Here is a 15362-nt window from a genome sequence, read left to right on the forward strand (position 1 = left end):
AGAGTATGTGTGTCACAGTTCTGGCCTTGAATTCATTGATGCAGGTTGTTTTACTCTAACTAAACTTTGTTTGCTTCATTGTTCCTGAGATTTATTCATGAATCCTCACTTATCACAACGTTCATCCATAATTTTCCATGGTTTCTGAAAACCTGCACATTTGCTAGTAATAGAACAGGGAAACCATGTCTAAACCAGGCAAATACCTATATAGTTAATACCAGTCCTTTACTCAAACCTAAACTTGAAATTATCTACAACCAACCCACCAACTTATCAAATAAATGTTTAAATCAGAAGAAAATCTGCATTATGTTGTCTGTGCTTTGATAATGACCTAACGCTCTGCATGCTGCAACTCCTACAATCAACTGTCTGAATGTTTAGAAAGGTTTAAATGTAGTCATCAAACCCAATGGTAGTTGTAATGCCAGAGAGAGTGAGAGCAGGTAGTACAATTGGTAGCTTACAGAATGTGTGTATGTGTGTGTCTCATGGGGGCATAGCTGATAAAAGCCCAATATAAAGCATTTTTTTAGATGCCTAATGTGAATAAAAATATGATAATTGCACATAAAGCTTTTTTTTAACTTCCTCCACACCAGTTAGGTGTCACCTGCAGCTCTGAGAATGAACAGGCAGTTTGTGTGTGCGCGTGTGTGTGTGCGTCTGAACTTACACACACACAAAGACACAAATATTCAGATCCTCTTGGACTGCCGCCTCCAGCTGTCACCAAAGGGCACAATACATTGTGTGTGTGTGTTTGTGTGTGTGTGTGTGTGTGTGTGTGTGTGTGTGTGTGTGTGTGTGTGTGTGTGTGTGTGTGTGTGTGCGTGTGCGTGTGTGTGTGTGTGTGGTTGGAGATGTACTATTAAAATGGAGGGGGAACACACACACACCAACACATACACTGCTATCAGCTGCAGGAAAGCTATTTTAGATAGAGAGAGACCTGGGTGATATACCATGATTTCTGATCTATCAAAATTTCTATTTTAGGCAATGTAGAAAAGGCCTCTATTGGTATAATTTTATTTTAAAGTTTATTTTCATAGTTTTAGGACTTGCGGCTTTCGATATCTCTCCCCCGACTGTCTCTGCTTAGCACGCCTCTTAGCATAAGCTCTCACTCACTCTCACTAGAGTCAACAAGAAGACAGACACAAACTGCAGAATGTTGACTTTCTCTGCGTGCCTGGCTGACTAGATGGAGGCACAGGGGAGATGTGCAGTTGTCCCTTGTATAACTCCGTCAACTGTGTGGCACACTCCATACTATGCACTATAAACTCTATGCTCTATGAACATACTGTCTACTATTATATATAAGTATTTTTAGGATAATTAGGATGATAAGCGTTCCCACTGAAGTATACTTCCAAGTTTCCCACGATGCATTTTGAACCTGCTACAAAAACTGGAAGCATACTCAGGCTTAATATCTCCATTGATTTGACAGTTCTGAAAACATTTTAAGTGTTAAGACCAAGTTGAATATCAACATGTAGTCATTTGATCCAAAAATCTTGCCGAAACACATTTCAATGCCGACATTTCTGAGATTTTCGGAGACCCTTCATTGTGCTACTGACAAAACTTCTGGTTAACTTCAATGCATCATGGGGTGGTTGAGTATGACTAGTTGGCCCACCATACTTATTTAAAAATGTCCGGATATAGTATACATCTGGGTATTTGTTGCGTACTCACTCTTTCCATACTATCTAATGTGAACGCACCATACATACAAATTTTAATGTCAGACTTAGTATGAGTAGTACGTTAGTATGATATTTCAAACACAGCCAATGTGGGTAAAAATAGTGCATTTATTTCTTAATGTAACATCAGTAGCTGAGCCAAACCTGACAGAGCCATGACCGAACCCAACTCGAGCTTATATCCAAGCCGACAAAGGTAAAATCTTTTTTTTTTCATCCTAATGACACATTAATGTTTGTTGTGTGGAAAGCCCACTTTTATTAAGGAATTGTAGAAACTTCCTGCAACAGAAGAGCCAATCAGTGCGCATGGGGACAAGCGCCCGTTAACACTCGCACACTCTCCACTCTGTTTGTAGCTATCCGTCTGACTATGCAACAGACAACTGTCATCACTATACTGTGTGAACTCAAAACCCTGTGCAATATTGAGGAGTGGCTCTGTGGAGTGGAGTGTGTGCCCTGCCAGGTTTGAGGGGAAAAAGTGAGAGGTGGACAAGTGTCTGCGCTCCTGCGGAGTGCTCCGCCTTATTACTGAGGAAACTGGAGATGAAGTGAAACAGGCCCATTGGCTACCTGCAGCTGTGAATAAACTGTTCCTAATTTGAAATCGTCAATGCCTTATGGCGCTGACAAGACTGAGCCCGACCCAAACGGGTTTGGTAACCATACTATAGCTCTTATCCTCACAAGGTAGCATGGCCCCTCCTCTATCAAAGTGCCACCTAGTCATCACCTGGCCATAAACAAAAAAAAACAAGCCACACTACAGAATGTAGTGACACATGCCGTCCCTATTGAGAAAGAAGTCAAAATGAACCCAACATGTTGATATTGTGCAGCTAGCTGTTAATAAACGAGCCTGTGTGGCATTTTGCACCAGTGATTTTGACCTAGAAACATATTTCTGGTCAGACTTTGTTGTTTAAAAAATATAGAGATTTATGTAGTGTGCCACCATTTTGAAAAACTCTTGAGATATGAATTTTGGTCTGTATCGCTCAGAGCAGTGATTAATGTCCATATGCAGGTTTATATCAGTGTTTTGCATCAGATTGCTTGTTGGTACTTTAAAAATATATCTAGCAGAATATAACATACTTCTGCAAAACATGTAACATCATATAGGGAAAATAATTTCTGATTCAGTCATTTCAATAAACATTTACTATGCTACTATATTATATTACTACACATGGTTGTAAAAAGAGTTATGAAATAATTCTATCTGCAACATGAGATTTTTCTGAAAATGATAATGTCACTTCATCACCAGAATAGTTAGGGCTCTGCTTTATCTGCAAATGAGTTGCTGAGTATTTTCTTCTCTTTCCTTTTCACTCACAGTCTCTTCTCATCCCGTCCACCTCCTTCTCCTCTTTTCATTCCCTTTTTGCCATTTCTCTCCTTTTCCCCTAATCCCCCCCCCTAGTTTTTATACTCCCTCGTACACAACTCCTCTTGCTCTCGTCTTCCTCCTCCTGTCGACAACATGTGGAGCCATCACCATGGCAACGCAGTGAGGTGACATGTGCTATAGACAGGCAAGGAACGGAGGGAGGGATGGGAGGAATAAAAGGAGGAGCCCCACGGCGCACTTTGTAGTCTCTCCCTCTTTAAAAAAAGGGAAAATAGCATCTCATTTCTGTCTGTGTGGAAGTGATGGAGGCTGCTGGTCCTACTCCTCTTCACTCCGGCTTCCATCAGAGGAAATGATGAGAGGAGAAGTCTGGCTCTGCTTTGTGGTTTCCACTCCATTTTGGTGCAAGTGATGAGGCAGAAAAAAAAAACGAAACACCTGAAACTTTCAAATCGAGGTATATGTCAAAGAAGGGATTGAGGATGATGCAAGGAGGTGTATCTGCCACCGGTCATCTGCGGTCTGTGAGTCTTAGCCATCGGTGCAGCTGGAGTGGAATGGGAAATAGACGCAGGAGGAGGCGTACGTTGTATTACCTCGCCATGGATTTATGGTAGGATTTGTAATTGAATTGCATGTTATCCTGGAATCTTTCATGTACATTCTTCATTCTTACTGCTGCAGAATTTTTGTTGTCAGAGATTTTGACTCTGTTTTGCTGTTATTTGCATCTACTTTGGGTTTCTGTTAATTTACTCAAAGTATTCTGCTTGTGTTTCACTTTTTTTAATGTATAATATTTTTTTTTTACTTGTTCCAAAAACTGGGTAAAATGAAAAAAAAAAATGTGGCTTTGAGTACTAAATTGGTATTTATTTTGGGAGGTGTTTGTGAAGTTTATCCTCTGGTTGATGGTGCACCTTGTTTAAGATGCTGCACACAGCTGCGTCTCACCAATACATTGTAATAAGAGTCAGTCCAGTAGGTTTTGCTGCTGTTTTCATTTTCCTGCGTTGCTGCATTGCACTGATGAAGTGCAAACGTTGAATATGAGCGCCTTTGTTCAATGCCAAAATATTTGGGATTAATGCTCAATGTAAATTTGTTATATGTGAGCAATTTGGAAATACCCATATTTCAGGACTTTTGTGAAAGAGTGCAGTATGAGTGGTTGTATTAATTTACTAAAAGTTGCCCGCTTGCACATATAATATATGTAGGCTTATTAAAAGGATTGTGGATTCTACTCACTAAGCCAAACTTTGCAGAAATTAAGGAGATGTTCTCTCCTCGCACATTATGTGATTACGTGTGCGCATTGACGGCGTGTTTCTGGGTGCTCATTTGTCGAAAGGATCTTTTTTCCTTTCAAACATCGCTGAACTTTTTCCAAGTCCCGTGATGAATCCGAAAGAGAGGAACGGATCTTTGTTTTCCTGCAGCAGTCATTGCTGAGGAAGACAATAGCCGGCCGCAGATCTCCCTCTGACCTTTTTTTCACTCATTCTGAATAAGCCAAAGCCGTGCAAATCCATCTGCCTTTTGTCTATGTGAGCCTGGCTAATCCACACCCCCACACGCACACACACACAGTCACTAACACCCTGCCGTCACACTCCGACTATCTTGGTGACCCAACCCTTTCCCCACCAATCCCAAAATCAAGCTACACACACACACACATCCTACTTTTTTTTTTAAGCCTAATGTTAATCGATTGACAGATTGTTACCACTATGTTGACCACATTGAGGAACATGTTTCATAGAACGGTATTACATATGACTAGTCATTTCTAGCAGTAGGTTTTCCCTCTCTTTTTCAGTTTTTTTTTTTTTTCCCGCCCTATTTAGAATCCCTCGGGCAGGGAGTGTGTCTGATGTTTCCTGAAAAGGGATGAACCCAGCAGTGCACAGAGCCAGACACACTGGCCGGACAGCATCCTTGACAGGCCATGTTCATGCTTTTCAGAGACATTCAGCCAGGAGGAGCAGCAGCACCACTCGCTGTATGTCAAATCATGTTACGCGAAATGAAAACGTTGCAAGTCCAATCCATTTTTTGTGGGGGCAGATGGACAATAAGAAGTGGAAGCATGAAAGGAACCAACTGCTTCCTTTTTTTTTGCCTTTGGGGAGACAATATCTTTCTTTTCTTATAATAGGTTTACATTTTTTTTTTTTTTTATTAGATAGTTGTATTCCAATTCTGTTCCCTTTAGAAATCAATATCATTGCAGTTTCTGACAAATTATTTTTCTATATCTGAGACTCTTTGTATTTAGAGTTCATGTAATAACTGCTCTGGTAAATGAGCTAATACATAAAATCAATGGCTTTTTCTCCACATTATGGGACATGTTTATTACATGAAGGATAGAAGGTGATTCATTGAGCTGGCTAAGGTTATAATAAATAAATAAATAAATTGGAAACTGTGACGGCATGTGAAAAGCTTCCTTTTTCCATTTAGAGGGCAAATACTCTATACCGAAAATCTGCATATGCAGCACAGGCACATCATTTGTTAATTTAATAAACCCACAAACAAGTCGTGCGTGTGTGTGTGTGTGTGTGTGTGTGTGTGTGTGTGTGTGTGTGTGTGCTCACACACTAGAGCGACAAAAGTTGATCAAGCAGGTTAGGCAAGGCTTTAATTGATGGAAACGCTCAGTAAATGAGTTAGGAAGACCAAGGGATGATGTAAAATCAGTGCGTGGGTGTAGGTGTGCGTGCTTGCAAGCGTGCACCGTGTGTAAAAGAGCTTGTGTGTAAAAGAGCTTGTGTGTGACTGTGAGGATGCAAAAAGGAGGAGTGTATAGTGTGTATGCCTGCATGGGAAACACCAGCATCTGTCTGGTGAAAGATGACTGGGCTCTAACAGCTAGAGGCTTGAATTATGAGCCGGTGCTCAGTGTCCATATAAGATACAATATCTCTTAGTTTCCACAAAGCTTTGACTCCAGAGGGGGAAAATGACAAATGAAATCTTTAGATTCCTCGTTAGAAAAAAAACATTTTGCAAATCATGATTGCAGTGGAATCAGCAATAATGCATTATTAACAACCTTTCCAAGTCCACAACGAGAGCAGCCTACCGCTCAGCTACTTTTGTTTACAACACTTTCTCTACGGCTAATTTGTCGGCTTTTTACATTGGTCACACTTTAATGAAAAGAAATGTAAAAAAAACAAAACAAAACAAACCCAACTATAATCAGTCGGCTTTTACAGAAGCCAGAATACCATATTTATGTATGCAGCCAATAAAATCTGACAAAAGCTGACTTGCTGCCTTATGATATTAATAATTTATAAACAGGCTTCAGAGTACCTTACACTGACTAGTAGATGAATCTATTAAATGTGCTGTACTTCTCAGTTTTATCTCTTCTTATATTCACAGTTTTTTTTTCTTCATCTTCTAAGCAGTAAGAACATGCCATGTAAGGAGCGGCCCCTATTAGAGTTGGGGCCCACTTTTTCTATTTGGAGGCCATCACATTAATATGCTACCAGCTTTTACTGTACAGCTTAGAGCTCCCCAAGCAAATTGGACACCCCACAAAGCTATCAGTCAACTGTTGTCTCCCATTGTGGCTTTTTCTACAGGCGCTCTTTATCAGGTGCTGAATGCAGTTGAAGCAATGAATGAAATCATCGGGGGTTTGATGGAGGTGCTAAAGTGGGTGGGGTAATTATTGGATGGTACGTTGACGATAATGATGGCATTGGGTTTGCTTGGGGGGCCTGTTCTCCAAAACCAAGGATTCCTGAACAATTCTGTGTTTTGGAATTAAAACTGACCCCCCCCCCCCCATCCCCCACCCCCTCCACTCACTCACCCAACCTCCCGTGGTTACATGGTTTTTCGGCGCTGACAAGCAGGCAGGAGGGATTCAACAGAGCTGCCCCTTTTCTCTATACTGCCTTCAAAGCCTCCTTTCCATTTACTCACCACGCCACACCTCGCCTAATCTTTGTGACCTCTGGCACCGACGAAACATAAGGCCTTTTTTACACTCCTCTCAATCCAAAGCTCCCTCCCTCACTCCCCCGAGAACCAACCAACCTCCTCTCTTTGAGGTGAAGGGACTTTTTTTCTTCTACTACAATGCAAAACAGTTTGTTAAATTTAACATGGAACACCAGATAATTAAGTAAATCAGGCCAAATTTTTCAAACGTACCAAGAAAATAATTTTGTCGAGGTGTATTTAAAAAAAAAAAAAAAAAAAAAAAAAAAAAAAACTTTGCCTCGATTGGAAGAAAGTAAAATAAAGCAGTTTTTTAGATTGATTTCTTTTGAAGATCCTACAATTGTAGGCTTTGTTATTGGCAGTGCAATTTGCTGCTCCTTCCTTTGGTTTGTTGCCTGTCTCTTTGTACTCAAACTTTTTATGTGGTTCATAATAATAGAGATTTGTTGCCGATTGTTATTTCTCAGTAATCAGTTCAAAAGTAGCAGTCCTATCATTTAGGTATCATCGGTCTCTGTAGCTTTAGCAGCCATCAGAGCTGTTCAAAAGACCATTTTGATGTTTTTGACATTTAAATTACACACAAACCGTCCCCCATTATAATGTCCTTACGAACACTGTAATTTAAAAAGAAAATTAAAATGTATCACTTGTTCATTTCAAGATCTGACTTTCCCATTTGCAATTTTATATTGACTGGGGTTTAAAATTTGGGGGTATGTCAAGATCTTAACAGAGATGCAAACTGTTTGGTTGAATGGGAATTTATGTGTTCTTTTTACTCATGGGCACAGATGGAGCGCAAATACATGTGGTTGTACTTCTAATTCATCAAATACAGTGTAATGTATGTGTTTGACAAAAGGAAATATGATCTTTATTCATATAAATAGGAATCAATTGTTTTTTTGTTTTTATTTTTTTTAATTTCTACTGCATGTGCCATATGTTTGTGCATACATTTCAAACCTCTGCATTGTCAACACCAGACATGGGCAACTGGTGGCCCTCAGTCTAATTTTTTGTGCCAGATGCAATCATAGTGGTCCCGCTGTGATAGAGTGGCCCCTCCCTGGCCTACACCATGCCTTATCTATTGAGCAACAAGAGGAACTACTCGCACTGGATACAAACACATTACTACAAAGACATGGTTAACTAACATCTTCTGTTTCCTTCTGTCCCACAGGGGAGCCAGATCAACCAGATCCCGACCAAGTACAGCCAGGCGGAGTCGACCAAGTTCCTCATCCTCACTGTCGTGTCTATCCTTTGTATCGTTGGTGTTCTGCTGGCCTCCACTGTGGTTTACTGCCTCCGTAACCGTTCCCACCACAAGCTGAAAGAAAAACTCACCAACCTGGGAACCGATACAGGCAGTGATGCAACCTCCACCTATCAGGTAACAGACCTTACTGTTAGTCAAAATATTATAAAATGGTGAGACTGAGCGAGAAAAGACTCCAAATAGAGAAATACATGGACAGTGAAGAGTTAAGAAACTGCTCAGTGGACTAATTCAGTTAAGCCTAAACCTATAGCAGCAGAACTGCAGAAACTGCAAAACCTTTCTATTGATCCTCTTTTTCCATTCAAAGTCTTTGTCCTATAAAACAAAAGACCCTGCAGCTCTAATCTTAAATGTGTAATGCTTGTGTCTTTGTCAGCGCTGCTAAATCGAGGGGTTCCCTGTGCTGGATTTTGGTCTGTGTGTGAATGTGTTTGTGCGTCTGTGCGTGCGTGTGTGCATTTCTCCAGGGCAGATGTGCATGCTATTAAACCAGACAGGGAACGCCAGGTTTGCTGACAGCTCTGCCGTTGCAGCCCCTTGATGCTAACTGTCACACCCACACACACACACACACACACACACACACACACACTACTGCTCTTACACCCTCAACTCCTCCTGAATGTTAATGATTTTTGTCCTTGGCCACATGTTTTTAGCTTTACCTCACACCCTCACACAATCACTATACAGTGCTTCATTTCCCCATCAGCTCTATTCATATCACCTCCTCTTCTGCCTCGTAGCTGCTCCCCCCCCCCCCCCCCCCATGTGTCAGTCATCCAGTCCAGCTGCTCCTCCAACAGGGATTGGCCCGTAGCAACAAAAGAGACATTGATTGACAAGCATCGACTGAGGAGCGTGAGCAGCGTGTCAGAGCACTGGGTGTGGAGAACCAGTGAATGATGCTTGTCAGTCAGGCAGTCCCTGATCACTCCCACACTTTAATGGGATTCAGCAATGTCGCCTCCAGTTTAATTCAGGTTATCTTTACAAACAGCTTTACAAACTGAGCGAAAGCAGCACCACAAGATTTCTGCATCCGATTAAAATCTAATTAAACTTTTAACGTAAAAAGAAGATATTTAGCTTTTTTTTAAGAGAATTATCTTGTTGTTTGCATTTACCTCAAACATGACACATCAGGGAAAAAATAGTGAAGATAAAACATGAATGACAGCCACCAGGGTTGGGGTCAATTGCATTTTTCAGTTACTATTACGATTCCAATTACCCATGTTCAATTACAATTCAATTATGATTAGAGTGACCAGCTATTTTTCCAATTACAATTAAATCACAATAATTTTTTTTATTCTCAGAAAGTCATATACAATTACATTTTTAATTACTAAAGTTCAATTACAATTACTAAGCCTGAAATATATAACCTAATAAAATGTAACCTTCCTCTTGTGTTAGCTTTCTGTTAGCATCTCTTATGATAACTGGTCCTAAATCAGCTGTAAAATACACTAAGAACAAATATCTATCATCTTATTTCTTTCCTATTTATTGGTTACCTTGTTAGGCTTCCTAATCAATCAAAATATTTTTGAAAATTTTTGAAAATTTAAAACGGTAAAATGCGGGAAAGCTTGATATGAAACATATTTTAATCATTGTTAAATACATACTGTATGTGTAGAACTGTACATAGAACTGGAACATGGTTCCCAAGTTTAGCGTTAAATTATAATTGACAATTTTTATAGAATTTTAATGGCAGTTACAATTAAAGTCAATTATCTGAACTCAATTACGATGTAATTACGATTACAACAGCAACTGTTTTTTAAAATTATAATTACAATTATAATTATGCCTTGATTGCAATTAATTATCAATTACGCAATTACAATTATAATTGACCTCATCCTTGATGGCCACAGTTTATCACTGTATCTTACTACCTAACCAAACCTAGTCTCATTTATATGTCGTAAAAGTGCTACTCCTGCACTACCAGAGGAGACCTTATGACTTTCATGACACTAATTGTCAAATAAAGTGACCTGTTTTTCCCCTAAAGTAATCTTTTAGTCCTTTAATGCACTTTTAAGGAGGTTCTTTAAATGAAGACATTAAAGTCTTTAAACTGCCAATAGCAAACACGACATTTGTTCCCTTAGGAAAATACATTTAACTAAACAAAACAAAAAAAAAAAATCACCCCCGACTTTTTGTCTGTCAAGTCTTTTTTTATGTTGTGGTTCATACCAAAATGTTTGGATATTTTTACAATCAAAATTAGCCTCTGTGATTATTCTTTTAATTGCCTTTTTTCTAGAACAAGGTTGTCAAACACAAATACGGACCAGTTTGATCTCAAGTGGGCCGCAGATTATAGACGGGAAAACCCTACTTTGCACTTCCACCTTTATAAAGTATGTAAGGCACTGACAATATCCAAGCAATAAGTGACAGATGACAGTCCCTGCAGCATCTTCACCTACATTTGCTTGATTTTGGTATTAATTTTTATTTAATTTGGGGAATTCTTGTGGAATATTTTCAGTTAAATTGTAGGATTTTTGGGAAAAATTGAGAAACAATTCTCTTTTCAAAATGATTGCCATCGTGTGATATAAACATGGGAAAACTGTGAGCCTTGACAAATATTGTAAAGTTTCATTGACATTTGACAAGGGACTGCAAAATGTACAACCAAATAGTTAGTAGCTAATTTACAGATTGATTCTTCATGTTTTTTTTTATCATTTTTTACTTTGTCCTGTGGGCTGAATTGGATGCCGGGCCTTGAGTTTGAGACGTGTTCTGGAACAGGGGTTCTCAACTGGTCTCACCCTGGGAACCACATTTTGCCACGGTCATTAAATCACGACCCACTTTTTAAAATGTTTTTTTTAATTTATTTTATTTTATCAATTCATCAAACCGAATTTAGTTTTTCAAAAATAGCTGTTGAAAACACACGTGTAATATTCAGGGTTTCCGTGGATCCTTAAAAAGACTTAAAAGGCATTAAATTAATTCATCTAAAAATTAGGCCTTTATTGTCAATAAAATGTATTAAATCAATGTTTCAGAAGTCTTACATTTTAACGCATAAGTATGAATTTATGATTGTAATTAGTCTCACATTTCAAAATAAATGGTAACATTTGTTTTTTTTTTTTTAAATAAGATTTTTCTTAATGGCTTTTCTTAATACTTTTTATATTTTTGTTTTATAAATTTCTGGTCATTTTTTTGTCATTTTATGTGTTGTTGGAGTGATTTCGATTAATTTAGTTTGGTTTTTTTTGTGTATTTTACTGTCATTTTGTGTATTTTTGTGTTTACTTTCGGGGGGGCGCCAGTTGCACGTCTGAACTAGACACTGGAAAAAAGTGACCCTAACCCTATGTAATTGATGTGGTGCGTTTTCCCTCTAATTGTGTATACTGTGAAGATGACATTAAATTTAAATTCAAATAGCATTCAAAAGTCTTGAATCTGATTTGATTGAAGCTGTAGGAACCCTGATCTTTTTTAAAAACATAAATCTTTATATTTTCCTGTGCAACATGCATTTCACAGCATGCCTGTCAATAGAAAAGTTTCTTTCAAAATAAAAGACAAGTCCAACATGAAAGACATTAAGTATTTATTTATTTTTGACCAGCTGTCCGCGACCCACCCAGTACAGGTCCGTGACCCACTTTTGGGTCCCGACCCACCAGTTGAGAATCGCTGTTCTAGAAGGAAAAAAAAGGTTTAACTTTTGGTTGATAAAACACACACACAGTAAGACACGCACACACTTCTTCTTCACTGAGACTAATTGGGCTAATATACATCTCCTTCCCCAATGAATGGTTTATTTTGGCTTTGGTTATGATTTCCCTACAGTTAAAACCATTGGATACTATTGTCTACTCTCTGTTAACTTGTTGTCCTCTGCCCTCCTCCCTTGGATCAACCTATTGTGTTACATTCCCCCCCCTCCCAACCTTTGTTTGTTGTTTAACACACAGAGGCTAAACACGGGGTAAAGACCTTTTAATTTTTGTCAACAAAGGCACCCGTTGGAGCTTAAAAGGCCCTGCTGGCACACCCTGACCCCCAAGTTCAAACTTTCTCCCTATTAGAGGGGTCGGGGGGGGGTGACTCGGGTGGCACATGCCCTCCAGAGCAGAAGCACTGGCATCTGCCATTAGGCAATGATTTGAAACGGTAAAACCCTGCCAAGTAAATCCTTGGAAAGATGCCCATTGGAGGAGGAGTTCTTTGTTTTAACCTTTTTCTTTTTTAGGGATGCTACAAATGCCTGAAAGCTGATTGCTGAATTAAATTTTTTGAGCAACAACTATTTAAATGTAGATTATTTACATGTAGTTAGATTTCAGTTAATATCTTTGGTGTGTATTGATTTAGATTTTAATGGAAAACAGTGTTTTTTTTTTTTTTTTTTTTGACAAGAAATGTTAACTTTGGTGTGTTTCATTAGCACAGGTAACGTATTTTTGGTTCTCAGAAAAGAAACAGTCTAATTTTTCCTACATACTAATGATTCCCTTGCAGTTGCCCTTTTTGAAATAGGCTCAAGTGTTTTTCAATTGCTGCCATCAACTTGAAGATCGATGCCTCGTCTCCTCCACAAACATTAGCCATCGTGCATTTCATTTTATTTGGTAATCAAATTTAAAAAAAGACCTGATGCTCTAAAGAGATTGGTCATCCATCAAGGTTAACATTTATCCGCCTTTATTTATTGTCAGAGCTATTGCTGTTCTTCGAAATGGATGATCCAACATTGTGCGTTTGTAAAAATAAAAAAGTTCATTCAATTATCAGAGGTATGAATCCAGTCCGGTAACCACGCTAATATCACCATCCTAGAAAAATCATTCTGTCATTATATGCGGAGCCACTGGATGACCAAAAACGTAACAATATTTTGTAGTTTCAATAAGGAAAACCAAGACTTTTAAAGAAATGGGAGAAAAGTGTGTCTGTGACCTCCTAAACTGTCATTTAAACTAAAAAATGTAAACCACTGACTCTTACTACTGACCTAGACCATGGTAAATAACAATAACTAACCTTTCAAAGCTAAAAAGTCAGGTTAGATGTACAATAAAAGATGAAAATATGGATCATGGATGTCCTGACCTGGTTTTTAACGGCCAATGTTTCACATGACGCCTGCTGTAACACATTTATATTCTAACCGCACTAATCATACTAAAAATCATTGATCATTTTTAATATCGTGGCATATTACAGATATTGACTTTTTTGCAGACAGTGAGTCTCAGTTGTTTCAAAAACTGAAGGCAAAGTTGAGTTAAAGCCTTAAAAAATACACAAAACCTAGACCCTCACAAATCACCACTGTGATTATAGATTTAGTTTTATACAAGAACAACAGTCTTTAGGCCTTAAAAATAAAAGCATAAAAATGCAGTAAAACGGTACAAAAACACACATTTACAAGTGCTGACACAGGATTAGTGTTAGTTATTGCACTGGGTTTGTGATGAGTTTTAGATTAACGTGATGAAGTGTAGACACTGGAAAATCAAAGCCATTTAGATCAAACTAAAATAGGGGTAAGTGGGGGATTCTTGCTGTTTACACTAAAAACCTCTTCTAAGTTATATTATATCCTCATATTGCAGGCCTTTGCCTTCTGTAATTGGCTCTCAAAGGGGAAACCACCTCGAAGAAATTTTAATTTCATTCTGAAAGATTTTGCTGCCACTGCACAGTTGTTCTTGTGGGCTCGTTGTAATAAAAGTGCTGAGGATCATGTGTTTCTTGCCTCTAAGAGACTCTTAACAATTGTGCTGATTGAGCGCTGCCATCGAGGTTTTTATTTCACTTTTATTTGTCATTCCCAAGCTGGAGTCAATTATACAGAGGATATTCATTTTATTTTCTTTGATATTATTTTCCTTAAAGTGGTACATACTGTATTTGCAAAATGCAAACATTTTAGAGAAGCCTAAATTATAGTAAACACTATATTTATTATGTGTAACATTTCTACGTAGTCATTTTGAACTTTGCAAATAACAAAATCAAATGTCTTTTAGAAATAAAGTGGAATGATTTTCAGTTAGCACATTTATCATTTCTGCACACACTCTGAGGCAACACTGGCATTTACTTATAGAGGACTGTGACAGCCAAATACAACAGGGTATGTGAAAGCTGTATTCACTTAGTAGTTTCTTCATGGTTGCCTTTTCTCTCTAGACCAGGTATTGGAGCTTTTTAATAATCCACACACACCTTCTGCTCCCGAGCTTATAGATCAGTGTCTGCCGACAATTCAAACAGTCAAATCAAACACAGACTAATGAAGGCTTGCTCACATGACCTCCCCTGTCAATCAAATGCTCCACCAGTTAATCAACCAGTTATTAAGAAACCCTGATAAGGACTCAGATTTAGCCCAGGTCTGTTGGTGTCAGCATCCTTGTTGCATGTAATATGGTAATACAGAGTGCGCTAGGCAGTATTAGATTTGGTGAAGGGTTGTTGTAGAGGAGGAAAGCAAATCCACAGAGATCAAAGGATGAAGGAATGCTGGTGAATAAAAGTTTTCGAAAAAAAAATTCAAATTCCAAAATCCAAAACCAAGTCAAAAAGCCAATAGGTGCACAATTACTGGAGTTTATGGAGCCAAAAAGCAGAACAGAAACTCGGGCAGGAACACAAGTTGTTTTTTCCAGGTTATACCCAAGAGTCCCACTCAGCCGTTTCATCAAAGAGAAAACACCTTAGTTGCCATGGAAACACAGTCTGTGCTGCAAACTTGCTCTCGACCAGGTTGGTCGACCAGGCGTGTTTAGTTTACCTGCTGCTCAGGCTGCAGACGCAGGAAAGACTTAGACAAACACTTCTATATACATTTTCTCACCATATGCAGCTTTAATGTGGTCTTTAGAAAGAAAATCATTGTCAATGTTTGATTTTAATTTTAAATCAGTGCAAATACAAATCCTAACGATAATCGTCTTATTACTTGTACACGTGTTTAAGGTGTGCCATAATT

At 38.5% G+C, this 15362-nt stretch overlaps 1 protein-coding gene across 1 annotated transcript in view; it reads left to right on the plus strand.

The window, feature by feature from the left end:
• Positions 1-15362, plus strand: part of LOC114479188 (receptor-type tyrosine-protein phosphatase N2-like) — a 169016-nt gene that overhangs the window by 114375 nt on the left and 39279 nt on the right. Inside the window, exon 13 of the mRNA XM_028472730.1 lies at positions 8252-8464. Coding sequence (XP_028328531.1) covers positions 8252-8464 — 213 coding nt within the window. The remainder of the gene's footprint in view (positions 1-8251; positions 8465-15362) is intronic.

The sequence above is a fragment of the Gouania willdenowi genome, chromosome 17, assembly GCF_900634775.1.
Source record: "Gouania willdenowi chromosome 17, fGouWil2.1, whole genome shotgun sequence".
NCBI lineage: Eukaryota > Metazoa > Chordata > Actinopteri > Blenniiformes > Gobiesocidae > Gouania > Gouania willdenowi.